The sequence below is a fragment of the Sitophilus oryzae genome, unplaced genomic scaffold (assembly GCF_002938485.1).
Source record: "Sitophilus oryzae breed Bouriz unplaced genomic scaffold, Soryzae_2.0 scaffold_562_pilon_pilon, whole genome shotgun sequence".
Classification (NCBI taxonomy): domain Eukaryota; kingdom Metazoa; phylum Arthropoda; class Insecta; order Coleoptera; family Curculionidae; genus Sitophilus; species Sitophilus oryzae.
Genome location: NW_022147154.1, coordinates 3,187,019 through 3,214,859, shown reverse-complemented (window position 1 = coordinate 3,214,859; position 27,841 = coordinate 3,187,019). Strand labels below are relative to the sequence as shown.

The 27,841-nt window shown below is 30.8% G+C and overlaps 1 protein-coding gene across 2 annotated transcripts in view; it reads right to left on the bottom strand.

Annotated features, from left to right (window-relative positions):
• Positions 1–27,841, bottom strand: part of LOC115887372 (AT-rich interactive domain-containing protein 4A-like) — a 46,367-nt gene that overhangs the window by 12,528 nt on the left and 5,998 nt on the right. For both annotated transcript variants that reach the window (XM_030906784.1, XM_030906785.1), the window contains exons 11-15: positions 27,265–27,563; positions 25,011–25,186; positions 16,120–16,452; positions 14,752–14,974; positions 3,771–3,988 (exon numbers count right to left, since the gene is read on the bottom strand). In XM_030906784.1, the coding sequence (XP_030762644.1) occupies positions 3,771–3,988; positions 14,752–14,974; positions 16,120–16,452; positions 25,011–25,186; positions 27,265–27,563 (1,249 nt within the window). The remainder of the gene's footprint in view (positions 1–3,770; positions 3,989–14,751; positions 14,975–16,119; positions 16,453–25,010; positions 25,187–27,264; positions 27,564–27,841) is intronic.

Below are 27,841 nucleotides of genomic sequence, written 5' to 3'. Positions count from 1 at the left end.
ATGAATACGTGTAAAAAATAAAATTAAATGGAACCGAAAAGTTCAGATTAATTTGTCTAATGTACAGGGTGTCCCACTAAGAATAGCTCTCGGCTGTATCTCGGAAAGTATTAGCCGTAACGGCTGCGGAAAAAAATATTTATAACTAAAAAGGCTATGGGAAAATGGCTGGAAATTATTTTCAAGTTTGTAGAACGACTGCTAGGGGGCGCAACTGCAACAAAAAATATAGAGTTTTTACACAATTTTGCCTAGATAAGGTGTACTATAAGTAACAGCTTCATAATCTTCAGTAAATTTTGAATATTTTTTGTTAGAGTCATTTTCCCCTATCTACCAAAATGAAGTGGTGGGGGAAGGCTAGATCTGTTTTTATTTGAATACTAGCGTGTACCAGCGACTTCGTTAGCGTCTAATTAATCATTTGTAATGGTGATGATAAAGCAAAGCAAGAATTTACATTAACATACGCACTGGATAAAATTTTCTCACATTTATGTCAGCATGAGAAAAAACAATATGGCGATATTATTATATAACTTGGTAATATTTGAGGGGTAGTTTCATCTCGTTGAAATTTGACTTTCGAAAAATCCGTTTGCCAAAAATAAGCTTTTTACATCAAGCAGTTTAAGCAATCGTGGTTAAGAAATTACCCAACTTTTTGGAACACCCTGTATGATTTTTTAAAAAATTTCAAAATATGTAAAAAAACCAACTAAATTATGCTTGTCCAAGCGTTTTCTAACCGTTTTTTAAATAAGGCGTTTTCACCCTCTTGGAGTTTGAGATTTGAGAAACTCCTCCTTATCGAAGCTCTACACCCCACAGTCAATCCGTTTGCCAAAAAATCAGCTTTAAACGTCAAGCAGTTCAAGCAGAATCGTGATTACTCAATGGTCATATTTTATGAAACACCCTGTATAAATTTATAAAAAATCTTAAAATATGTAAAACAACAAAATAAAATATACGTGTTTAAGAGTTTTTCCGAAAAACTCACCGGTTTTTAAATAAAAAATATTTTAATATTTGAGGGATAGTTTCACCGCCCCCTTAGAATTCGAGTTTCGAAACAACCTCGAACCTCTACACCCTGAAGTCAATCTGTTTTTCAAAAATCAGCTTTTTACGTCAAGCGCTTTAAGCAGGATCGTGATTAATCAATGACCAGATTTTTCGAAACACCCTGTATACATTTTTAAAAAATCTTAAAATATGTAAAAAAATAAAATAAAATATACGTGTTTAAGCGTTTTTTCGGAAACTTGACCGTTTTTTAAATAAAAAATATTGTAATATTTGAGGGGTGGTTTCACCCTCTTGGAACTGGAATTTCGAAAAATCCCTTCTTATCGAACCTCTACATCCTAGAATCAACCTGTATGCCAAAATTGAGCTTCTTACGTTGAGTGGTTTGAGCAGGATCGTGATTAATGAGTATGTCAGTCACTTAAGGATTTTATATATTAGTATAGACTCTGCACTGGATGATCGGAATCCAACAAGCGAGGGCTCGTTTAAAAGAGCGTTTCTTACTCTATATTGTACCATATAAACAATAATAATAAGCTTTTGAACGTAGACGCTAGGAGGCGTTGTCTTACAATTTAACAAACATTGCGCGTTTTTTTCAAAAAAAAAATAAATACAATAGTATATGTAATTTTAGCTGATAGTAAAGAGTAGTAAAAGTTTAAAAAGTCAGCGAAAACCGCATATTGATATCTTCTTTCAAACCGAAGATATTAGCAAAATTATAATAAATACCAAAAAATAAGCCCTTAATTACCTTACTTTTACAACACGGTATCAGTAGCCCTCTTGATTATGCCCATTCTAACCTAAAAATAAGATAGAAACAGTTAGTTTATTTTAAAATCGACGATATACCGGAATATCATAATATCAGATGTATTAATATCTAATAATTAAGATATTAATAATAGTGAACAAGAAACGATGATTCAGTGAAGTCATGGTAGGCTTTGGAAAAAAGTTGCTTTTGACGTAATAGTATAAACGTCAAATTGTTATTAGATCAACATTTTGATAGTCTTAGCAGCGTTTTTTATCTTTTGATTGATTTTTCAAAATGCCAACAACTTTAACTACTTCAAATAATAAAGGCATTTTGAAAAAGCATTTAAAAGATAAAAAACGCTGCTAAGACTATCAAAATGTTGATCTAATAAAAATTTGACGTTTATATAGTATAAACGTGATAAGCAACTTTTTTCCAAAGCTTACCAAGACTTCACTGAATCATCGTTTCTTGTTCACTATTATTAATATCTTAATTATTAGATATTAATACCTATGGTATTATGGTATTCTGGTATTTCGTCGATTTTAAAATAAACTAACTGTTTCTATCTTATTTTTTTGTTAGAATGGGCCTAATCAAGAGGGCTACTGATACTGTATTGTAAAAATAAGGTAATTAAGGGCTTTATTTTTTGGTATTTATTATAATTTTGCTAATATCTTCGGTTTGAAAGAAGATATCAAGATGCGGTTTTCGCTGACTTTTTAAACTTTTACTAGTCTTTACTACTAAAATAACTAAAATAAATACTAAAAAAGTGCTAAAATAGCACATACTGTCGTATTTATTTTTTTTGAAAAAACGCGCTGTTTGTTAAATTGTAAGAAAGCGCCCCCTAGCGTCTACGTTCAAAACATTATTAATATTATTATTATGGTATAATATAGAGTAAGAAATGCTCTTTTAAACAAGCCCCGCTTGTTGGATTCTGATCATCCAGTCCGGAGTTATTAACATTTAAATAAAGATAGATCTAACCCCCCCCACACTTTATTTTAGCAGATATGGAAAATGGTTCTAACAAAAAAAAATCCAAAATTTACTGAAGATTATGAAGCTATTATTTATAGTACCCATTATCTAGGCAAAATTCTGAAAAAAATATATTTTCTTATTTTCCATAGCAGTTGCGCCACCTAGCGGCCGTTTTACAAACTTGAAAATAATTTCCAGCAATTTTTCATAGCCTCTTTAGTTATAAATATTTTTTTTCCGTAAGCCCTACGGCTAATACTTTCCGAGATACAGCCGAGAGCTATTCTTAGTGGGACACCCAGTACACATATAATACTGTTTTTGTTTATGAATGGGGATTTATCGGGCATTTATTTTATCATTAACAAGTTATTTAGAATACCTATTTGTTGAAGCAACAAAAAAACAGTGCGCCATTTTTATTTTCAATGACTTAAAGATGCCAGGTAGATATGTGGAACGCATGTGCAGAAAAATACACACTACAGGGATCTCGTAAACCATAAGAGATATAAAGACGATTAAATTAGAGAAAAGTTGCGCCGTGCTGTATATTATTCCTAATGTTATTTTTTATGGCTCTATTTGAAAAGATGACAATACTAATTTTACATTACTATTGTTACATTTCCTGCTCTACAAGTTGATGTTATTATATTTTGAATCTGACGTTTCGTTCCCGAGATACCTTTATTTTTTAAACACGGACCTGAATCATTTATTGCATTTTTTAAAAGTTTATGATCCCTCAAATACAATGATGTAGAATATTAACCCCCAGAAAATGCATAATAAAGAATATTTTCGTAAGATGCAATGATTTGGAGCAGATGTTGAAATATGTTGTAGAGGGATATGTATATGTATGTGCGTAAAAACGACCAACATTTTTTGAGTAATTATGATACATTATTGCATACAGAGGTCATAAACTCTTTCTTGAAGAGAGAGAAATAAGAAAACTTACAGGTCTCGTTTCTGGCGGCTTGTCCGGACTAGTTTTGATAATATTAAAACTAGGGGAGACAATCAATTTATCAAAAGGATCTTCATTCTTCTCTTCAACTTCGGGCTTATCATCTTCCAGAAGTTCATCCTCTTCCTCTTCGTCCGATATATGAACCGGTTTAGGTATTCTGGAGTAAGTTTTTGGTTCGGGCAAATCAAGCTTTGTTTCGCTTTTTTCTGTAAATGTATAAATACGCGGTACAATAAAAAACCGGGTATCGAAAAAAAAATACTTATAAAACAATATCAAAGATGTAATCTTTGACAATATCCTATACAAATCATCAAACAATTCATAATTGATAAATAGTTTACTTTTTTTTTGTTAATGAGTTTTTTTTAAAGAAACACAACTATTAATAGTGATGTAACGAATATTCACATTCGCATTCGCGAATATTCGCACTCGCGAATATTCGCACATTTTTTGATATTCGCTTTCGCATTCAAAACATTTATGCAAATACCAAAATGTTCGAAAAAATACATAAAATGTGTAAATAACAATGGGTAAATTATACAAGGATGAATTTCTGTTTTAAATTAAAATAATTATATCAATTGAAGGGTCCAGGAGAAAAACTTCATAAATGCCAATTTCTTAATTTTAGAATTTTATAATAATTTTATTATATACGTCGTACAAAATAAAAACCGTTGCGGGCTATCGATTAGGCTAATAAATGTGTGCAGTGCTACCACTACACAAATATGGCCCTGATGGGACGTTTTCAATGAGTTTTAAATCTCCCACTCGATATTGTGTTGGCAACGGCGAGGAAGCGGTTGCAGCGGTGCCACGCTTATTTGACATTTGCCAGAATTTTCTAAACGTTAGTTGAGAGTTTTGTCTCGTGTCTATTGTATCTTTTTAAACCTTTATTTATCGATCGAAAACTGTTGTTTTCAGAATATTTTGTGTAGTAATTGTTAGTTTTTTCTTTGAAAAATGCCTAAGCAGTTAAATAGTCGGTGCCAATAATTAGTGTCATCTCTGATATAATATTTTGAGAAAGGAAGGGACAACGTATATTATAATATTATATTTATTATATAATATTATAATAACGTATTTTAAAGTATATTATAATAAAGTATTTTAAAGTAGACCAGTGAAGTGAGTTTTTTTTATTTTGAGAAACAAAACCTACTAATCTTCTATGGAAAATACTTTTTAATTCTTGAAATATTTCAAAAAGTTGCCTATATATTTTATAATCATTTACCACTCTTCATAATAGATAATATTTTGAATTGCCCGAAACCCAGACTGTTATTAATTAAACAAAATGTTTAAAACAATGTTTTTAAGACACCATCACTTGTTTTAAAGAGTATTAAATAGGTTTGGTGTGTAGGTGTTTATTTCAATAAAAAATGAGAAAAACTCTTCCAAAATAAAAAAAAAACAACTATAATACAAAAGGAATAAAAAACAAAGTAATCAGCTCAACTTAATATTGTCTAAATAAACTATTAATTCTGTACTACTACTTGGAGGAGCACCATTAAGGTTTCTAAAATCGAATTAAGTTTTGTCCTTTGGCTTTATCATTACTCAACATGATATGGTTTAAAACAGAGTATAAAAGTGTTGTAAACATATTTTCGACTTTTTTGTATTTACAATGTTCTTTAAACCATAAAAAAAATTTAAACAATAAAAAAACAAGTTTTGTTTAAAAATATTTTTGAAACTATTTAAAACTGTTAACAATTTAAAGTTTATTTTAGAATTTTTAATAGATCTTAGATATAGTAAATTTTTCAAAAATATTTCTCCACCGATTACAATCTGGCAACAATGCTGTCTACAATCAACGCACGTGCTCGATGACATGCAACGGTTTTTATTTTGTACGACGTTTTAGTGAGTCTAACTGGTCAATAATAGGTAATTCTGCAGGGCAATAAGTTGTTAAATCCTACGATATATATATGCCTAGGAAAAATATAGAATACACGGAAAGAACCTGATAACTACCAACCGTCCAGTGCTCTCATGTAAAATTAGTAAAATGACGTTTTCCCCTGTACCCTTCAATTGAAATTACATTAACTGTAATTAGAATCTTGGGGATTTTGTTTAAGTGCTAACCTAAAGTATGTACTAGAATGTATTTCAACAAAATATTTTAACTTCTACAGGGTGACTCAAAAAAGTGTGAGTGGATCGGGATGATTTTTTTTAATGGAACACCCTGTATATTATTACATTTTTGGCTTCCTTTCAGATCACTTTACATAATCCTAAGATATGAGTAGATATATTTTGATAGTTTCAGAGATATTAACAAATAAATAAAAAAATTAAAAAGAAGAAAATTAAAAAATTAAAAAATGAACATCTTTTGTATTTAGAGTATTTCAAAATTTTTAACGGCTTCGCAGATACACACGGTATTATTTCATATGGCTCTTTCAGCGGTAAAATACGAGAGAAAAATCATTGGGTGGCTTTGCTAAAAGTTTACTATGGAAAATGCCGTATATATCTGCGAAACCGTTAAAAATTTTGAAATACTCTAAATACAAAAAATGTTTATTTTTTAATTATCCATCTATTGAAGAAATAATATACAGGGTGATCCATTTAAAATAACGAAGAAAAATTATTTTATATTTTAGAAAGTTAGTTTAGGCGTAGAATTTTGAACACCCTGTATGATTTAAGATTACGACATTTATAGCAAAGTAAGTACAGACCATCTAAAGTGAACACCTAATATAGTTCTGATTTCGGATCAGTTAGGTTAGACTTGTATTTTTAATAATTTCTTTAAAAAAGGCTGAAAAAATATATTTTTTTATTTATTTATTAATATATCTCTGAAACTAACAAAACTTATTTAAAAAGATCTTAAGATTATGCAAAGTGATCAGAAAGGAAGCCAAAAATGTAATAATATACAGGGTGCTCCATTTAAAAAAAATCATCCTGATCCACTCACACTCTTTTGAGTCGCCCTGTAGAGGTTAAATTATTTTCCTGACATACATCCTAATACATACTTTAGGTTTGCACTTAAACCAAATTGCTAAGTTTTTTTTATTTTAGGAACTACAGCTGCCCAACGCACTATTGCCGAACCCTGTATAATAATATAATAAATAGTTAACATTTAATAGAGATTACTAAACAAAATATGTATATCCTTTTTTAAAACTTTTATCAGTTTTTACATATGTATATTATTGATATTCTTTTATTTTGAACTTAATCATCTTGTTTATAAAACCAAAATATTCCTCTATTAAACTTTATGACAAAAAATATTAAATATCCAACAACTAAGCCCTGTGGCATACTGTGCGTTTTTGCGGTTGCCGCAGAAACGCAGAGATGGCGACAACACATGATTTTATATGAGACATGGCCCCCATGCGTTTTTGCTGCAACACTGGCGCTGTGTGTATTGTATATGGTTGGTGCAGCAGCAATTAAACCGGATGCCTTTCAACAGCACCGCAAAAAGGCGCAGTGTGCCACCAGGCTAAGGTGTATTCTTCTCGTAAATTTTTATTAATATTTACATAAATTTACTTTTATTTTAAACTTAAAATAAGCATATTCTTTTATAACTCAAAATACTAATAACAAACCATAAATTTATTAATAAATAATATCATTTTGAGGCCCAAAGAAATTACAATTACAACAAAAAAGAGCAATAAACTAAAGTCTGTAAGGGTGTAATAATGCAGGTATAAAAGTCCGCGTGCGTCTCAAAAGTGGCTCACCCCTATAACTTTTTTATTTTTTCAGATGAAAAAACGAGATTTGGTACGTTAGTATATGACATAAATTGGGATTGATTGACATATTCAATTGATTTCTGTCACTTCCCGTTTCACCGGAAATGACTACAACTTTTGATTTTTAAATGACACCCTCGGTATTTTTTTTACTTTATTCGATTGAAAATGGCACTCTGAATCGAATGACATATCATAAGTCAACTTGTGACATATTCGCTCAAAAACAAATTGTATTTTAAATTTCAATCTAGAGTGCTATGACTGTGTTAAAAACACTAATTTTTAATCAAGGAACCTTGGAAAAATAGATTTGATCGTCTAATGTTTTTAGTGTCTTGTCCTGGCCGGTTAAAAGATGCCCAAATCGTATTTTTAATCATAATTCATTTTTTTCAAATAGAACGAGGGTGGCCCATTAGAATATTTTGAAAAAGCATTTTTTTACGAATAATTTGATACCACACACTTGGTATTTCGAGTCAAATTGTCGTTATGAACCGCATGTTACAATTTCAAATAAACCATATGCGAAAATGTCAAAAGTTGACATATGATATGTCATTCGATTCAGAGTGTCATTTTCTATCAAATAATGTACAAAAATACCGAGGGTGTCATTTAAAAATCAAAAGTTGTAGTCATTTCCGGTGAAACCGGAAGTGACAGAAATCAATTGAATACGTATATCAATCCCAATTTATATCATATTCTAACATACCAAATTTCGTTGTTTTATCTGAAAAAATAAAAAAGTTATAGGGGGTGAGCCACTTTTTTTTACTATTTAAGTAAAGGTTAAATAATACCCTTGTATATATATTTTTAAAGTAGATCAATCTAAGACGTTTATGGATGTAAAGCACCAGATGGCGGGGCGTATTTCACGGTCTTTTATTACAGAAAAATATTTTTTGTTACTCTGAATTTTGAAGCTACCAATAAAAACAGAGAAAATAAAAATCGATAATTTTCGGACTGTGCCAATTGGTTACTAATCGACCAGATACTTTTTATTAGATATGCTATAAAAGCTGGCAATTATACAATTCGACCATTGTTCCGACAAATTCTTCAACGCCGACGAGGCCGATGTTTCTCACTGATAAGAAATAAAAATGTTTGTTTAGATAATTTTCGAGGTATTTTTTCTTTCTGAATGCACATTTTAAAGTATTTTATATTCTTTGTCCCCTTGACCTATTATCCTGATCGCACGTATGGAAGTTCTGTTTCTTCTAGTTTTAGAAAATGTTCTTATTTCTTTTTTCTTTGCAGTTGTAGTGTAAAATTAGATTAATTTATTAAGTCTAATTATAGTGTTTAGTGTAGCATGTTAGTGTAGTCTACCAAAAATAGTTTAGTAGTGTTTTTATAGTTTATTTTGTAGTTAAGTAGTAGGTGAAGGGATAATTTTGTTACTTTTTCTTTTTGTTTGATAAATTAGTAATCAAATTGATAATTTGTTCAGTGTAGAATACAAGAATAAGTAGTTGTGTAGTGTTTTTAAGAGATTATACTCGTTTATTTTGTAGTTGAGTAGTAGCTGAAGGGGTATTTGGGTATTTCTTCTTTTTGTTTTTCTTGTAATTGTAGTAGTTCTATTAAGTATTGTGATAGATACACTATATCTTCCTTCAACTTCGTTGAAAAGTGCGTTATCATATAATCTTGGTTTTCTGGTAGCAGAATATACGAAAAAAAATCTGATCAAATTTATTTGAAATTAAATTAATCTAGTCTTATTAATCAAATTAAACTAGTCAAATAATAATAATAGTTAGTTTCAAAATAATATACAGGGTGAGTTTCCTACGATGTTCTCTATGGGCATCTCGGAAACTACTGGAAATAGAGAGTCGGTTAATGGGGAAAGAATTGCAGTTTTGTGGGGTCATAAATATGCGCCTTTCGGATTTTTGAAAAAGTTTATCGCTTACTAGATATTTCGAAAAAAAAACAAATTTTGGCTATTTTAAAACTTGTCCCTAATTCCATTATAATATATTTTAGACAAAAAGTTTTCAGACACAAGTTGTAGATAATTACATATACCTAATGAGTTTGTGTTTGCTGATTTCTTCTAAAGCCTGTAATTTTTGACCATAGTTGGCCATGACTTCATAAAAATCACCGTTTTCGCTTTTATTTTTTATATACCAATCGCTTTTCAGCGATATAGGTATATGTATATGTTTTTATCGAAAAATTACAGTTTGATACAGAGTTATAGTTATAGCCAATTCTTTTCTTTCTTGGCTAATTTCACTTAGTTGGCATGGTATTCTTACTCTGTTGTGATTTATAACATAAAAACACAGAATATATTATTAAACGGTTCTTTACGATTTACATTACGCAAACTAAAACTTCATAATATCACTACCCCATACACTTAAGTTATTTTAGAAAATGTTCTCCCGTACCGCCTCTTCGAGGGGGCCCATGCAATTGGTCCACCATCCACCTCTTCCGATCCCTGAGTTTGCATAATTGTGATATAAATAATATAATTTTTAACATTTCTTTCAATATGGGGGGGGGGGAAGTTTCATAATGAAAGTCATATATTGGAACCACCCTATTGATGCGCGACTATCTAAATTTAACTTTTCTAACATGTCTTGAAAACCGTTCTCTTAAAAAGGTAAATAACGTTCACGACGTTAGGAGGACGCAATCTCATTAAGGATGTGATTATCTACAACTTTTATCGGAAAACTTTTTGATTAAAATAGACTATAATGGAATTAGGAACAATTTGTAAAATAGCCAAAGTTTTTTTTTTTCGAAATATCTAGTAATCCATGAACTTTTTCAAAAATCTGAAAGGCGCATATTTATGACCTCACAAAACTGCAATTCTTTCCCCATTTAACCGACTCTCTATCTGCAGTAGTTTTCGAGAAACCTATAGAGAACGTCGTAGAAAACACCCTGTGTATTGAAAATACTGAAGACCATAATATAAACAGAATAAAAAATAAATTTTGCATTATCTAATTAATTTATTTTCCTGATACATTTTTTTAATGAAAATGTACCTACTTGAATTATTTCAGTTAGATGTATTCTGCTTTTAGAAAGTTTTATGGTTTAACGGGATTTGTGTATGAGTTAAAATAATGAAATTTTTAGTTTTTATAATTCTTCACACATACAAAGTTAAAGCAAACTTGATTTTAAAACTCTGGCCATATTTTACATTAATAAAGATTTAATTGGTGTAATAAAGATTTAGATGGTGTATTAAGTACAATATATTTATTTTAATGTCAAATAATATTGAAGCAAGTTGCAATTTTTTGAACATTTAATCAAGAATGTAAAAAGTTTTATGTTTTTAAAAAAATATATCGTAAAATTCGTTAAACAATCAATCTTGAAATGAATAAAATAAAACAAATTAAAATAGGTATGTAACTTTTTTTGAATATTAATTATCAGCAATTAACATTATCATAAATTATAAATAATGTACCAACATATCGAAATAATAATTTCTTTGTTAATACGGTTTAGAATTCTTAAAATAACAGGCAAAAATAATCCACAATTTACAATAAAATAAAAGTTTCGTTTAAATTTATTAATCAGCTGATCACTATTAAAGTTCGCAGAAACCCGGGCTATATTATTACATTACTCTGAGGAAAATAACGAAAATAATCGATATTTTTGACTCCGCCCCGAAAGGTTCACGATTTGTCCTCCAGTTGGCAGCACATTTTGTCTAGTCGGTTGGGCAACTTTAAGAATATATAAACAAGGATAATACTAAAATAATAAGTTTTAGTATTAATACTTAATATAGGTATAATAATTATAATAGTTTTACTATTATAATTATTATACCGATTTGGTCATTTTAGAAGTGGTCTGGATTTTAACGTGTAAAACAGTGTAGGCAGCTTAATGGAAAATCAAATGAATAAAAAGACATTATTATCACTCAGAATAAAATGACATATCATATGTCAACTTTTGACATTTTCGCATATGGTTTATTTGAAATTGTAACATGCGGTTCATAACGACAATTTGACTCGAAATACCAAGTTTGTGGTATTAAATTATTAGCAAAAAAATTATTTTTCCAAATATGCTAATGAGTCACCGTCATTCCATTTGAAAAAATTGAAATATGATTAAAAATACGATTTGGGCATCTTTTAACCGGCCAGGACAAGACACTAAAAACATTAGACGATCAAATCTATTTTTCCAAGGTTCCTTGATTAAAAATTAGTGTTTTTAACACAGTCATGGCAACCTGCGGCATTTCTGCGGCAACCCCAAAAACGCACAGTATGCCACAGGGCTTAGTTGTTGGATGTTTAATATTTTTTGTCATAAAGTTTAATAGAGGAATAGATAGAGGAAGTTCAAAATAAAAGAATATCAATAATATACATATGTAAAAACTGATAAAAGTTTTAAAAAAGGATATACATATTTTGTTTAGTAATCTCTATTAAATTTTAACTATTTATATTATTATACAGGGTTCGGCAATAGTGCGTTGGGCAGCTGTAGTTCCTAAAATAAAAAAAACTTAGCAATTTGGTTTAAGTGCAAACCTAAAGTATGTATTAGGATGTATGTCAGGAAAATAATTTACCCTCTACAGGGCGACTCCAAAAATTGTGAGTGGATCAGGATGATTTTTTTTAAATGGAGCACCCTGTATATTATTACATTTTTGGCTTCCTTTCTGATCACTTTGCATAATCTTAAGATCTTTTTAAATAAGTTTTGTTAGTTTCAGAGATATATTAATAAATAAATAAAAAAATATATTTTTTCAGCCTTTTTTAAAGAAATTATTAAAAATACAAGTCTAACCTAACTGATCCGAAATCAAAACTATATTAGGTGTTCACTTTAGATGGTCTGTACTTACTTTGCTATAAATGTCGTAATCTTAAATCATACAGGGTGTTCAAAATTCTACGTCAAACTTTCTAAAATATAAAATAATATTTCTTCGTTATTTTAAATGGATCACCCTGTATATTATTTCTTCAATAGATGGATAATTAAAAAATAATCATTTTTTGTATTTAGAGTATTTCAACATTTTTAACGGTTTCGCAGATATTTGCGGTTTTATATTTCATACGGCATTTTCCATAGTAAACTTTTAGCAAAGCCACCCAATGATTCTTCTCTCGTATTTTACCGTTGAAAGAGCCATATGAAATAATACCGTGAGTATCTGCGAAGCCGTTAAAAATTTTGAAATACTCTAAATACAAAAGATGTTCATTTTTTAATTTTCTTCTTCTTTTTAATTTTTTTATTTATTTGTTAATATCTCTGAAACTATCAAAATATATCTACTCATATCTTAGGATTATGTAAAGTGATCTGAAGGGAAGCCAAAAATGTAATAATATACAGGGTGTTCCATTTAAAAAAAAATCATCCCGATCCACTCACACTTTTTTGAGCCACCCTGTAGAAGTTAAAATATTTTCTTGAAATACATTCTAGTACATACTTTAGGTTAGCACTTAAACAAAATCTCCAAGATTTTTATTCTAATTACAGTTAATGTAATTACAATTGAAGGGTACAGGGGAAAACGTCATTTTACTAATTTTACATGAGAGCACTGGACGGTTGGTAGTTATCAGGTTCTTTCCGTGTATTCTATATTTTTCCTAGGCATATATATATCGTAGGATTTAACAACTTATTGCCCTGCAGAATTACCTATTATTGACCAGTTAGACTCACTAAAACGTCGTACAAAATAAAAACCGTTGCATGTCATCGAGCACGTGCGTTGATTGTAGACAGCATTGTTGCCAGATTGTAATCGGAAGAGAAATCAAATATTCAAATATTTTTGAAAAATTTACTATATCTAAGATCTATTAAAAATTCTAAAATAAACTTTAAATTGTTAACAGTTTTAAATAGTTTCAAAAATATTTTTAAACAAAACTTGTTTTTTTATTGTTTAAATTTTTTTTAATGGTTTAAAGAACATTGTAAATACAAAAAAGTCGAAAATATGTTTACAACACTTTTATACTCTGTTTTAAACCATATCATGTTGAGTAATGATAAAGCCAAAGGACAAAACTTAATTCGATTTTAGAAACCTTAATGGTGCTCCTCCAAGTAGTAGTACAGAATTAATAGTTTATTTAGACAATATTAAGTTGAGCTGATTACTCTGTTTTTTATTCCTTTTGTATTATAGTTGTTTTTTTTATTTTGGAAGAGTTTTTCTCATTTTTTATTGAAATAAACACCTACACACCAAACCTATTTAATACTCTTTAAAACAAGTGATGGTGTCTTAAAAACATTGTTTTAAACATTTTCCGAAACGTTAAGCATTTTTTTCTTTGTTAGGCAAATTTGTATAACTGTAAACAAAACTTCTGACAAGTAGTGTCCGTTTAGATTTAAAAAATAACTATTTTATTTTGTAGATTTTCCTGCAGTGCAGTGGCGAAATACCCATATAGGATTTTTTTGGAGACACTAAAAACATTAGACGATCAAATATATTTTTCCAAGGCTCCTTGATTAGAAGTTAGTGGTTTTAACATAACCATGGCACTCTAGATTGAAATTTAAAATTTAATTTATCATTAAGCGAGAATGTCAAAAATTGACATATGATATGTCAGTCTATTCAGAATGTCATTTTTTATCGAATAAAGTATAAAAATATGAGGGTGCCATTTAAAAATCAAAAGTTGTAGTCATTTCCGGCGAAACAGGAAGTGACCAAAAACAATTGAATACGTCAATCAATCCTAATTTATGTTGTATACTAACATACCAAATTTCGTTTTTTTTATCTGAAAAAATAAAAAAGTTATAGGGGTGAGCCACTATTGAGACGCAGCCGTTATTTATAGGCCGTTTCATAAAAGAAAGTGTTTGGATTAGAATATTTTTTACGGAAAGATGTACACAACCAATATTTAAATATGCGAGATAGATTTTCGAAATAACTATTTTAAAAATTGTATTATTTAAATGAAAGTTTTCACTAGACAGAGAAGAGTAAAATATAGTTCAAAACATAGTATCGATTACTAAATATAAAATAATTAAAATAAGAACATAAAATACAATAGGAAACAATGTTAAAATTCAATGAATTGATAAAACAGCCAGAGACTGTGAAAACGCTTCTCAAAGAAATAGTGACTTACCGGGAGACATAGGCGATCTTCCACCTTTTTTCTTTGGAATTTTGTCCAAGTCTTGGAATATCCGCATGCGCTTTTTCGAATTTTTTTCGTCAGCCAGTTTGGACCTACTTTCGAATTCGAAAGGTTCGGGTTCCTTGAACTCGTAAATATCTTCCGAACTGGAGGACTTCTCCAACTTTGGAGATGGCAAGGGCGACGGAATACTCGGTTTTGACTCTTCCAACTAAAAAAAAATTGTGTGTGCACTAAGTGCGCATATTTGAAGTGAAACTTCTTGCTAACAGATATTAAATTGAAGGATTTGAAGGATATATATTTTTTTATGAATGCTTTTTATAAACTTCAAAAAAATTAGAGTTAATATAAAACCGTATCCTATTCTAGCTTTATAATTTTGTTTTTTATTATAAAACGATAATAATAATCACTCGGCCGGATAGCCTGGCAGCTGTGGCCAAAATACTACTACATCTATATCTCTGACTACTACTAACTGCCGCTGGTCTATTTTTGTTTAAATGTTTTGTTTATTATTTATGTTGGGGATTTATTTTTAAACGACTGTTAATCGTTAGGCAAACTTATAGAATATGTATTTCTTTTACATAATCAAAATCGTCACTCTAAATTTTACATAACCAAATTGTCACTTGTCTCGATTTTGACACTTGTCTTGTCATTATTCAATTCATTATTCGAATTCTCAGAATATTGTTAACAAAAGTTTCATCTTAAAATAAAATTTTAATCAATCACAATTGTTTTTCTCCATCATTTAGCGGATTAAAAATATAGAAGTTACAGTTCAATTACAAACAATTCATTATTTATAGTGATTTACAGTAATTTGATTTACGAGACGTTGATTATTGATTTGAAATAAATATGACAGTGTCCTCCAAGGAAAATGCGAGTTACTAACTATAAATTCTAATTCTGAGCTGGCAAATGAGCTAGATGCTTTACCTAGATCGTTATTCAGAAGCTATAAACCTATCAAAGAAAATATGCATAAAAATTTACTTCCTAGCACACAAGGTTGGTACATATCAAGTTTATTATAGTGATTTTCTTAGCCGCGTATGGCACAGATCGTTACCCAGTGTTGCCACAAGTTTATTTTTCATCGGGGTAGATTATCACGAGATAGCGGGGTTAAATTGTTTTACAAACGGGTAGATCTACCCCGAATGCGCTACCTATGGCAACACTGCCGTTATTACTTTTCCTCTGGCTAGCTCGCGCGTCACCAAGCCCGAAAGTCACGGCCTGCAACTTTTGTTCCCAACGCGCAAAAGAAAGTTTCAAAGAAGTTTCACTTCAAAAAATCAAATATTCTTTTTATGTAATACGATAAAATTGTCGTACCTTGATGTCTTCTTTTTCTTCCTTAATGACCAAGTTAGGAGCAGAAGAGGAATCATCGGATGACAAAGCATTTTCTTTGTCTTCGATTTCCACCGTAGAAGCTTTGATGGTTTTACTAAATCCCTTTAGTTCTGAACGGATTTGATTCAGATCGAAATCTCGGCCCTTAGGGTGGCCTAGACTGTCTTCATCGCTTTCGTCGCCAAATTTTTCAGAGGATTTCTTGATTTTCTTCACTCTGCGATCTTTCTGAACCCTTTCCACCTCATCTTCCTTATCTGTATCGTCTTCCTCTGTCTTGTCTTTCCTTTTATCTCCCTTAATAGGACTGGGCTGGCAAAATAATAAACATATGTTTTTTTTTCGGTCTCGATGTCATTATACTAATTACAAGTTTTATTGTCTATTATAGTCTAACCAGCGAGTGAATATACGATTTCAATAAACATAAAAATAATATAAAAAAAATAATCATTTTTGAATTAAAACGATTAGATAACAACTATAACTCTGAATTTCTCTCATAGACAATAGCTAGCTACATAAAAAACCTTATCATCGTAACATGGCTAATTTTTCTTGTAAAGTATCCTTTTGTGTAGCCAATATGAAATAGTCAAGTCTGTCAGCGTGATCCCGGGGCTTAAAGTGGGGGCGGCCAATCGAAAGTTAAATTTTTGACACTAAGAATATTATAAGGTACACGAGTTATAATTGCGAAAATAGCCTTTATTTATTATTAAGAAATGTGGAAAATTGTTGATGAAGAGACAACGCGAAAGAGGCATAAATTTTTTTAAAAAAATTGCATACATACATGCCGATTGGTGGAATGTCACATTTATTTATTTTAAAAACCGTATGCAAAAAATAGGAAGAGCCCAGGGCAAGATGATATCCCAAACAAATTACTTAAATATGGCGACCAAAGTCTCATACAGCAGCTACCATCCCTGATTCAAAAAATCCTTTACCAACACAGGATACCCGATGAATGGCGAACCCGCACTACTATCTTGATGTTTAAAAGAGGAGATAAGAAGCTGCCCTCAAACTATAGAGGCATAAATCTTCTAAACACCACTCTAAAACTTACGACAAAAGTGATAACAACCAAAATTAACGACTTAACATGCTTAGCAGATAAACAGCAAGGTTTCAGATCGGGCAGATCATGCCCAGACGCAGTTTTTGTCATAAGACAGATAACAGAAAAATCAGCCGAATATAACAAACCAGCGTATATGTGTTTTATTGATTTAGAAAAAGCGTTCGACCGTGTGCAGCTAAGAGACGTTGTAAACCTTCTTTACAATAGGCAAATCCCACACAACCTCGTTAAAACCATACAAAACATATATGAAGCGAACCAAATTCAAGCTAAAATTAACGGGGTCCTGACCGAACCAATAAATGTAGGCCGTGGTATCCGACAAGGTGACTCCCTGAGCCCTCTTCTTTTCAACATCATTATGGACGAAATAATAGGAAATGTACGTTTACTGAAGGGATACAGTATGGGCGATCAGGAAATTACTATTCTATGCTATGCCGACGACGCCGTATTGGTAGCTGAAAATGAGAACGATCTACAGCGCTTATTACATCGATTTAATTGCACTGCCAAATCACTTAATATGATAATATCGACCCAGAAAACTAAATGCAGGACGACATCAAAAGTATCACTAAGATGCAAACTGGAAGTCGAGGGCAATGTTATCCAGCAAGAGATGAAGTTTAAGTATCTAGGCATAGAAATCTCAGGATATGGTGATGTAGAAGCGGAGGTGCGAGAACGGACAACGAAGGCAACCAGAATAGCAGGATGCCTGAATGGTACAATATGGCGAAATAAAAACATTGAGGTGGAAACTAAAGCGAGGATTTACAAGGCAACGGTACAAACAATAATGACATACACTGTAGAAACTCGACCTGATACAGCAAAAACTAAACAACTACTAGAGACAACCGAAATGAGAGTACTACGCAGAATAGCTGGAAAGACGCTTCTGGACAGGGAGAGAAATGAAAGCATAAGAAGAGCGTGCAAGGTGGAAAATGTAAATGAGTGGGTACTCAGCAGAAAGGAAGAATAGAACGACCATATCAGCAGAATGGACAACAGAAGGATAGTGAGAGTTGCACGCGACAAATCACCGCTAGGTCGCAGAAGCTTAGGACGTCCACGAAAACGATGGAGCGACAACTTGTCAGTCTAACCGGTAGAGACGACGAAACCAAACAGGCGATTCGCCTAGTATGAAGAAGGAAGAAGAAGAACTATGCAAAAGGCAGACAAAAAGATCGTGGCTAAATCAACGGTAGACAGTTATCAAAAGCGCTCGCCGCCTCATCCATTTAAGTATAAATAAATCATGTATACGATTATATTATAAATATATTTTTTTATTATTTCAATAACAGATATCATACATTTAGTATTCTGTCTTACTATTTGTATCTCACTCATCGTACTGCAGACGAGTCTTTGTCTTTTGACAGTCTTCCTCTGAGTCGATATCTGCGCCGTAAAATTTTTGTAGACTTACATCACAGATAACACATAATCCAGATGGCTCCTTACGTGTTAAAAATTGTCACCCTAATTTCACTCCAATTTGGAAAAATATTGGAGTGACATTTGAATAATCTGAAATTTTTAGATTTCTTTTCTCACTTTATTGGGAGGTTTTGCTTCTCTTGCACAGATGTCGCTTGCACTTCAGTTGCGTGGTTGCCAAACGTTATATCGAAATATATTTCATTTCATTATGAATATATAAAATTAAAGGTATACCAAATTAAAAATTATGTAATTTATAAACATGAAATAGATATGTTAAATTAATATATAAATATTTAACTTAATACGTTCATTATTATTTTATTAACTTATCGTCACACGTCATTTACCAGTTGCCTAATTACGAAAAGTTACATATGACATATGATATTAACCTCAAAAATGATCTTTCAAAACGAACAACAACAAATGAACCTGAAATGAACAAATAACATCTCTGATAACACGAAAGCTGATGAAGGTAATTATAAGCATTATTTTCAGTTTGTTTAATAAAATATAGGATACAATATAACTAAGCAAAATCAAACAGTTTTAGACAACCAATACAAGATTTAGAACTCGACATCGTGATAAACAAATTGTACATTCAGGAACTCGTTTAAATATTATAGGGATTATAGGTAAGTAATATTTTCACAAAACTAAACATTTTAGCATAAAATCACAGATAATATATAGAATATTACCTGTGATAAAATGTTAATACTGATGTATATTTATTCTAATCACATTTAAATTTAAACTCAAAATTTTCATAAAAAGAAAATGATAATTTTTCGTAAATATAAAGTAAATAGTATTACATATTTCAGGTTGATTGACAAATACTCTACAGTTGATTAGAGCCCATGATGATGCGAAGATAATTAATATCACCTAACTTCAAGAAACCAGTGTAAAGAAGTTTACATTCACAACTCATCTAACCATTATAGGTAATAATTTACAAAATTAGTCATTTTTGATGATAATATTAAGGTACTTAGGTACATTTTTATCTTCTAGATCAGTAATGTCGTCATAATTTAAATGAACTCACAGATAGCAATGGGGCACTGCACCGAAGCAGTATTACAAAATATGTGAAATAAAACTGTAATACAAATTGCTCTATAAAATTTAATAGAAATAAATTTATTTATGAAAATTAAGTTATGAAGTTTTATTTTTCCTAGGAAAAAAATAACATTTATATTTTGATCAATTTAGAACATTACAGTTAAAAAAATATGTGTTAGAATAACATATTTTTAATAAAATTGCAGCTTTTAATTTTTATACTTTTTTGCTTTTATATCAATAAGAACTAACGTAAGGAACAATTCATATTTATACTATGAAAACACATGCATATTTTTTGATGTTTTTAAAACCAGTGAATGATGTTGAAATATACTACACCTATTATTCTTATTAACTAACTTTAATTACAAACTTACACATTATTGTCATTGGAAATAAATTAATTTGGATATTAAATATTTTTTTGGTCCCAATACATAATGATTTATTGTAGTTTTTTAACTTCAAATAATGAATTTAATGGAAAAAAAAAAATGTCATAAAACGTTGACAATATAAAATCTATCCACTTTTTTCCATATCGTTGTTAGTTTTTTGTAAAATTAACGAATATTTGAAATAGTTTATTTCAACCGGCGTCAGCTTATTTAGGAAAAAAGATCGTTGACAAATAAAAAGAATACACCCCTTAAAGTTTCGCATTTGTCTTGATATACTCTGTATAAGACAACAGTAAATAACTTGTAATATAACTTCGAAATATAAATTTGAAATTAAAATAATGATTTGTTCATAAGTGATTTACGTTATTTATTAATTGAAACGTTTAAAATTTGAATATACGTTCAAAATTTTTTTACAATAAATTTGTTTATGATAAATAATTTTATAATAAAAATATGACCGAATTTCCTGGAAAGTTTGCAATCAAATTTGTACATATGTCGTTAGCTTTAATACTTAGTAGTAGAAAATCCCTATTCCTTTTTATCACAGAATAATACTTTGAACTAAAATATTTTTTGGTCCCAATAGATAAAGATTTAGATTTTTTAACTTCAAATTTTGAATTTAATGGAAATTTTAAAAGTCATAAAACGTTCTAATATACAAATCTATCCATTTTTTCCATACCGTTGCTCCAGTTTTTGATTATTAACGTGTATTAGAAATAGTATTATTTCAACCTCTTCAGCTTATTTTAAAATGTTGACATTTAACAAAGAAGGTGTACATGTGTTAAAGTTTCATTTGTCTTGATATACTAATTATAAGACAAAGTGGATAATAACTTGTAATATAACTTCGAAATATAAATTTGAAATTAAAATAATGCGTTTGTTCATAAGAAATGGTGATCGATGGCTTTTACCATATACAGTATGATCGAAAAAAACGGCGTCAGCGATGGCTATGAAATGAAGATCGCTGTCATTTGATATGTAAAATTATATACGTTTTATTAATTTTGATTTTTTTCTCAAATTTAATTTAAAAGTGATTTACGTTATAAATTAATTCAAACGTTTAAAATTTGAATATAAATTCAAAATTTTTTACAATAAATTTGTTTATGATACCGTAATTTTATAAAAAAAATATGACCGAATTTCCTGGAAAGATCGCTGTCGTTTAATTTGTAAAATTATATGATAAATCCTAGCGATTACCACTTATCAACAGAAAATCTCTATTACTTCCCTTATCACAGAATAATACCTGAACGAACCATAACTCGACAAAGATAGAAGATTTAGATATGTCGTTACTGTTTTTGATATTAAAATCCGATATTTTAAAAGCCGGGTAATTTAAATGTCCAATCTGTGATGGTAATATACTATACACCTTTGAAAGTCTTTCAACAAAACAAAGTGATTAGTGATAATTATTATTAAAATGCAGGTAATACAGTGTCAATTTTGGTTTTGTCGAGATTTGTCGGAAATCAGGTGTACATGCTGTTTAAGTTTCATATATGTTAATCAAAAGAGATCCTAATTTATGATAACAAAGTGGATAGAAAATTGTGAGTTCATTCATATAGATTTTTTGCACATTTTGTATGTAATATCACAGCGGCGTTAGATTTTATCAAATGGTGATCGATCACACTTTTATAGAAATAAAATATGATCGAAAATCGGCGTCAGCGAGGGGGCTATGAAATGAAGATAGTATGTCATTTGATATGTAAAATTATATGGGGAATAATATCATGGATCGTCAATTTCAAGGAGTTATCGGACGCCGTTTTTTTTAAATCGTACAGGGTATAATTTAACACATTAAGAGTTGTCCATCGTTATATTTATATATCATGCAAAGTTTGATGGATGCAATAGAGTAATATTCCAATGTGGATACAAATTATAAATGAATCAGTGAAAATAAACTGTTATAAATTATAAGTAGGTAATACAGTTCAGTGAATACTTCCGTACGATAAAAAAAAGGCATTTATTTTGGGCTTGGAAATGAAGATTTAATTAATAGGGAGGTATTCAGTTACAAAAACTAGAACTCTCTAAATCTTATCGATTGTCACTTCCAAATTAACATGACATGCATCTGTACATTTCATATCAATACGAACTAGAGTTCTCCTGAAATCCCGAACTCCCAAGAGAGGCGGCACCGTGTATAATTTTATCTCCGAAATCCCTTTAATAAATTGGGATCCCAAAACTAACATCCCAAATGTGTGGAATTTTGTACAGGTGGATTTTGGACATTCATCTCCTAAGAGAGTGAAATAAGGGATGAAAATTTGTACAAACATTTGTTAAAATCGGGTTTAGAAGTATGAAATTCTGTTTGTTCCTTATGTAACGTAATTTAGCAATAACAAGCAATTTTTTTTTCAGAACGTCCACACCTCATTTCACCCCGTTAGAGGGCGAATTTCCAAAAATTGTTCCTGAGTGCTAAATTACGTTACATAAGGAACGTCTGCGCAAAATTTCATACTTCCAAAACCGATTTTAATGAATTTTTGTACAAATTTTCATCCCTTAATTCTTATGGGGCGAATGCCTAAAATTCGCTTCTGAGTACTCACTTTCATCACTTGAGGAACCTCTGTGCAAATTTTCATACTTCTAGGACAGATTTTTTTCAGAAAGTTCACCCCTCATTTCACCCCCTTAGAGGGAAAATTTCGAAAAATTGCTTCTTAGTGCTAAATTACCTTATATAAGGAACGTCTGCGAACAATTTTATACTTCTAAAACCGATTTTAACAAATTTTTGTACATATTTTCATCCCTTATTTCTTAAGGGATGAATGCCCAAAATTCGCTTCTGAGTATAACTTTCATCACTTGATGAACCTCTGTGCAAATTTTCATACTTCTAGGACAGATTTTTTTTCAGAACGTTCACCCTTCATTTCACCCCCTTAGAGGGAAAATTTCCTAAAATTGCCTCTTAGTGCTAAATTAAGTTACATAAGGAACGTCTACGCAGAATTTCATACTTCTAAAACCGATTTTGACAAATTTTTATACCAATTTTCATCCCTTATTTCTTAGGGGATGAATGTCCAAAATTCGTTTCTGAGTACTCACTTTCGTCGCTTAATTAACAATTTCCAAATTTCAAACTCCTCGGACTAATTTTAAAAAAGTATACAAAATTTCACCCCCAGTTTCACCCCTTAGTAGAAGAATTTCCTAAAATCGCTTTGTATAATCGAACTGTTAAGTTACGCTACTTAAGGCACCTCTGTGCAAAATTTCGTAGTCCTAGGACATGCTTTTTTTTGTATACAAAAGTACCCCCCATATCACCCCCTTAACGAGCGAATTTCCAAAAATTGCCCCTTAGTGTTCAATTACGTCAGTCAAGGAGCACTCGTGAAAAATTTCATACTCTTAAACCAGATTTTAACAAATTTTTATGCAGCTTTTCATCCCTAATTTCACCCCCTTAGCGGTCGAATTTTCAAAAAATCCCTTCTTAGTGCTCATTTACATCACTTAAGGAACCTATGTGCCAAATTTTATTTATTACTATATAGATAACCTTTACCCTTATTTTCAGCTAATGAATATTAAGAGACAAATAATAAAAATAAAATCTAAATTATAAATTTCATGGCTATAAATAGCATATATATGCATCTAGAAATTCTGACTTTCAAACATCCACTGCGACTAGTATTTTCATACCCAATTGTCTAGTATTAAAGTCCGAATATACATTTTCCCTGGGTTTGACCGGGAATTTGCTTATAAATGTGAACAACCGGCTACGTGGCTTCACATCGCGTGGCCGTGGTGTGGCTCCAAATTCGTTCGTTTTAAAAATATTATTAGATTTGGCTATAGGCGCCCTCTGTGTCATTAATAGGGAACTGTCTCATCGAAAACATGCTGTTCCGTAAGCAATGGCCATCTGGATTATGTGTTATCTGTGCTTACATGTATTATGTTTCAATAGAAAACGCTTATACAGGGCGAGTCTTAAATAAGTGCAAATACTTTTAGGCGTGATATATTTCGACCCAGGAACACGTCTATGAGTTTTTTTAGCAAAAAAAGATGTTGAAAATCATGTATTTTTCTAAATGTTCATGTATATTTTAGAAAACTTTTTAGAACTGCCTGGTCACCGCAAATTTACCCACGGTATAATTTCTTAACCTACCATGCTTACGGCTTTACTTAAATTTTCAAACTTGAATAAATCGGATTTTTGGACTTTTGGAAAACGGCAAAAAGTAAATATGTTTCTTTTATCGAGATTTACCAGCCCTGAAAATATTTGCACTTATGCAAGACACCCTGTAGAGTAATATCGCGCTTTTGATAACTGTCTACCGCTATATTAAGCCACGATTTCTTTGTCTGTACTTTTACATACGGCTTTTTAAATAAATAAATATGACATTCCAACAATTGGCATGCATGTATGCCATGAATTTTTGTCAAAATTTCATGCCTCTTTCGCGTTGTCTGTCGGCATTTTAACCACGAGAAAAACGTCTGCCAACAATTTTTCACGTTTCTTAATAATAAATAAAAGCTATTTAGTAATTATAACTCGTGTACCTTATCATATTTTTAGTGTCAACATTTCACCCTTTCGATTGGCCGCCCCCACTTTATGCAGGGTGAAATTTTATGGCCTGTTTTACGGCCTATGCTAATTTATTTACATTACAATCGATTTCAGCACAGGCACCGGCACCCATTTTGCCAATGTGTGCAAGCGCTCTAAACGGAAACATTACGTGCAAGAACCAAGTTTGAGAACCACTGATTTTTCTTACCTGTATTAAAGATTTTGGAGCTCGTTTCTTATATACTCTGACCTCAGGTTCTTCACTCTTCAAACTTCCGCTTCTGGTCCTAGGAAGCTCATTTTCGCTCTCTGAAGAATCACTATTGGAGTCGGAGTGTATAGAAGCATCAGTCTGAGCTGATATTCTTCGCCTATTTGATGATTCTACGAAATTAACGCAAGGAGTTATTAAACTTTAGACGTAGTTTTTTAAAGTGAATTTCGTCAAATAGGTATACGACGATTCACAAAAGATAATAAATGCGTCAGAATATGTTTATTCGAAAGACATACGGGACCGATATTTAGATGTATTAGTCCATGGCCACACAGAAAGCGATTTTTGCGTGAAGCGACCTTTGCGACTAAAACAAAATAACAGGATTATAGAGAAAAGCGTGTAGCGTGTATTGTCTCGCAAAAGGGGCAAATGAAAACAAATCAGTTTGTTCTCTGTAGCGTCTTTAGCGATTTCTAAGATGAGACCCCGTCATAGTCGAACGTAATATTTAATAATACAATAAAAATAAATTAAATTGTATACTTTTTTTTTCATTTTAGTATTATCTAAAAATATTTTTATAGAGAACATCTACTGTTTGGAATGATTCTATTAAATTGAAAAATTTGAAGGAAATGTTTGAAAATGTGTAGTTTGAAATGTTGAAAAAGTAATAAACTAAAAAATATTTTTTTACGCGTAAAAAATAGTTTTTTATGCGTAAAAAATAGTTTTTTACACGTAAAAATAGTCTTTTTGCGTAAAAAATATTTTTTTTACCAATAACAAATAGTTTTATATGCGTAAAAATAGTTTTTACGGGTAACAAATGTTTTTTTACACGTAATAATTTGATTAACTTCTACAAAATTTGTATTAAAATGTCAATATTTTTGATAAACACGTGGACTGCTCACAAATACACGTCGCGTCACTACGTATTTCTAAGCTATTACTACGTTTCGTTACAACTACCTCGTATGTCAGGGCCGTCTCGCTAGTTTGTATGTCACGGCCATTTTTACTCCCAGTGCGCGTAAAAAGTTCCACTTTTCCAGTTTGATAAATCATGTCCTAAAATTGCGTTAGCAACTAGTAATATTTACTAGTCTATTATATAATTATTTATTATATTATATTATTATCATTATAACACACAAGTAACCACAAAACTACAACATAAAAAATCTATACACAAATAACCTAAAATTCGTAAAATAAATGGCAAATAATATTATTATTTTTAGGGTATGTCACTGACACTAGTAGTAGATTGCGTTTGTGTCGAATATCCGGCCCGTTCAACGATCGATCCAAGCATATCTTTTATCTTCTTCTCTTCAACGCTAACCGCGCCGATCTCGCCTATCTCTTTCTCACAGGATTGATTGTTGAACGGGACGGGAATCCACGAGCTTACAATGTTACTAATTGACATCTTGAAAGCATCTGCAGACCTGCCGCTTCTTTTGCGTGTTTTTAATGGACACAAATCAGAATAAAAGCTTCAAACGGTAAAATCGTAAAAGCGCTTCACACGCAAAAACGCAAAAATCGCTTCTGTGTGGCCGTGGGCTTAGAGTCATACTACTTTCTAATTTTCTAGTCCATTGAAATATTCAGTATGATGCAATCGTCACCTTTCCTGAATTAGACTATACAGGGTGAGTCTTGGATAAGTGCAAATATTTTCAGGGCTGGTAGATCTCGATAAAAGAAACATATTTTCTCTTTACCGTTTTTCAAATAAGTCCAAAATAACCGAGTTATTTTACTTTAAAAATTTCCAAAAAACGATTTTTGCTTAAATTTTGAGTACCACTGGATCTTTTCTGGGTTTTCTTTTTGTAAATTTAATCTACTATACATGTTGCTATATCAAGAAAATATGTTTTTAACGAAAAACTACAAAAATGTCCTAAAATTTTTTCAAAAAATTCCAAATTTTCAAAAAAAAATCGCAAAAAACTCATATTCGTGTTTTGAGGTCAAAATATACTACCCCCAAAAATATTTGCGTTTATTTAAGACTCGCCCTGTATATTATATAATATTTTCGCAATAAACTGTATTTAATAAACATTTTGTATGTTTTTTTATAAAACATGCGAATTAACAGTATTTTCAATGTCATAATTTGGTTGCTGTATATAAAAAAAATGCTCATATTCCGCCTCTAATATAATAAAATATTTACATATCTGACTGTGAGCGTTAAATAATTGAATCTATTTGATTTTACCTTGTCGCGCAGCTAATCTACTGGACCTAGTAGCCGGTGTTGCAGGACTCTTAGTCCTGCTACTGTTGGAAGTGACGCTAGATGGTGTGGTAGACCTAGGGGGTTTGTCGTCAGGTGGCGCTCGACTCGATACCGACATAACCCTACTTCTCCTACCCACGGTTGGCCTCGTACCGGAAGTAGATGCGCCGGAAGGAGCAGGTTTAACGTTTACAGCGGCCGGTATTTTCGTACGTTTTAGTCTAACACCGGAATTTAGGTTTTCGGCAATTCGCGCACCTGGGATCCACTCATCGTATCTAAAATTGACGGAATTGATATTTTTGTTACTGTCGTTAATATAACCTACATTTGAACATGTTTAAAAATTTTTGTTCTTTACATAAACAACGCCTCGTAAAATCCTACTTAATTATATATTTTCTCTTCGTTATAATTTATTTGACACATTGAATCTATTTGTATTAAATTTTGTGTAAGTACAATTATAAGAAAGATTGTGAGTATTTTTAGTTAATTATGAATAAAATCCAATCGCATAAAGATAATAATTTATAAACATTTCATCTTTTAATTT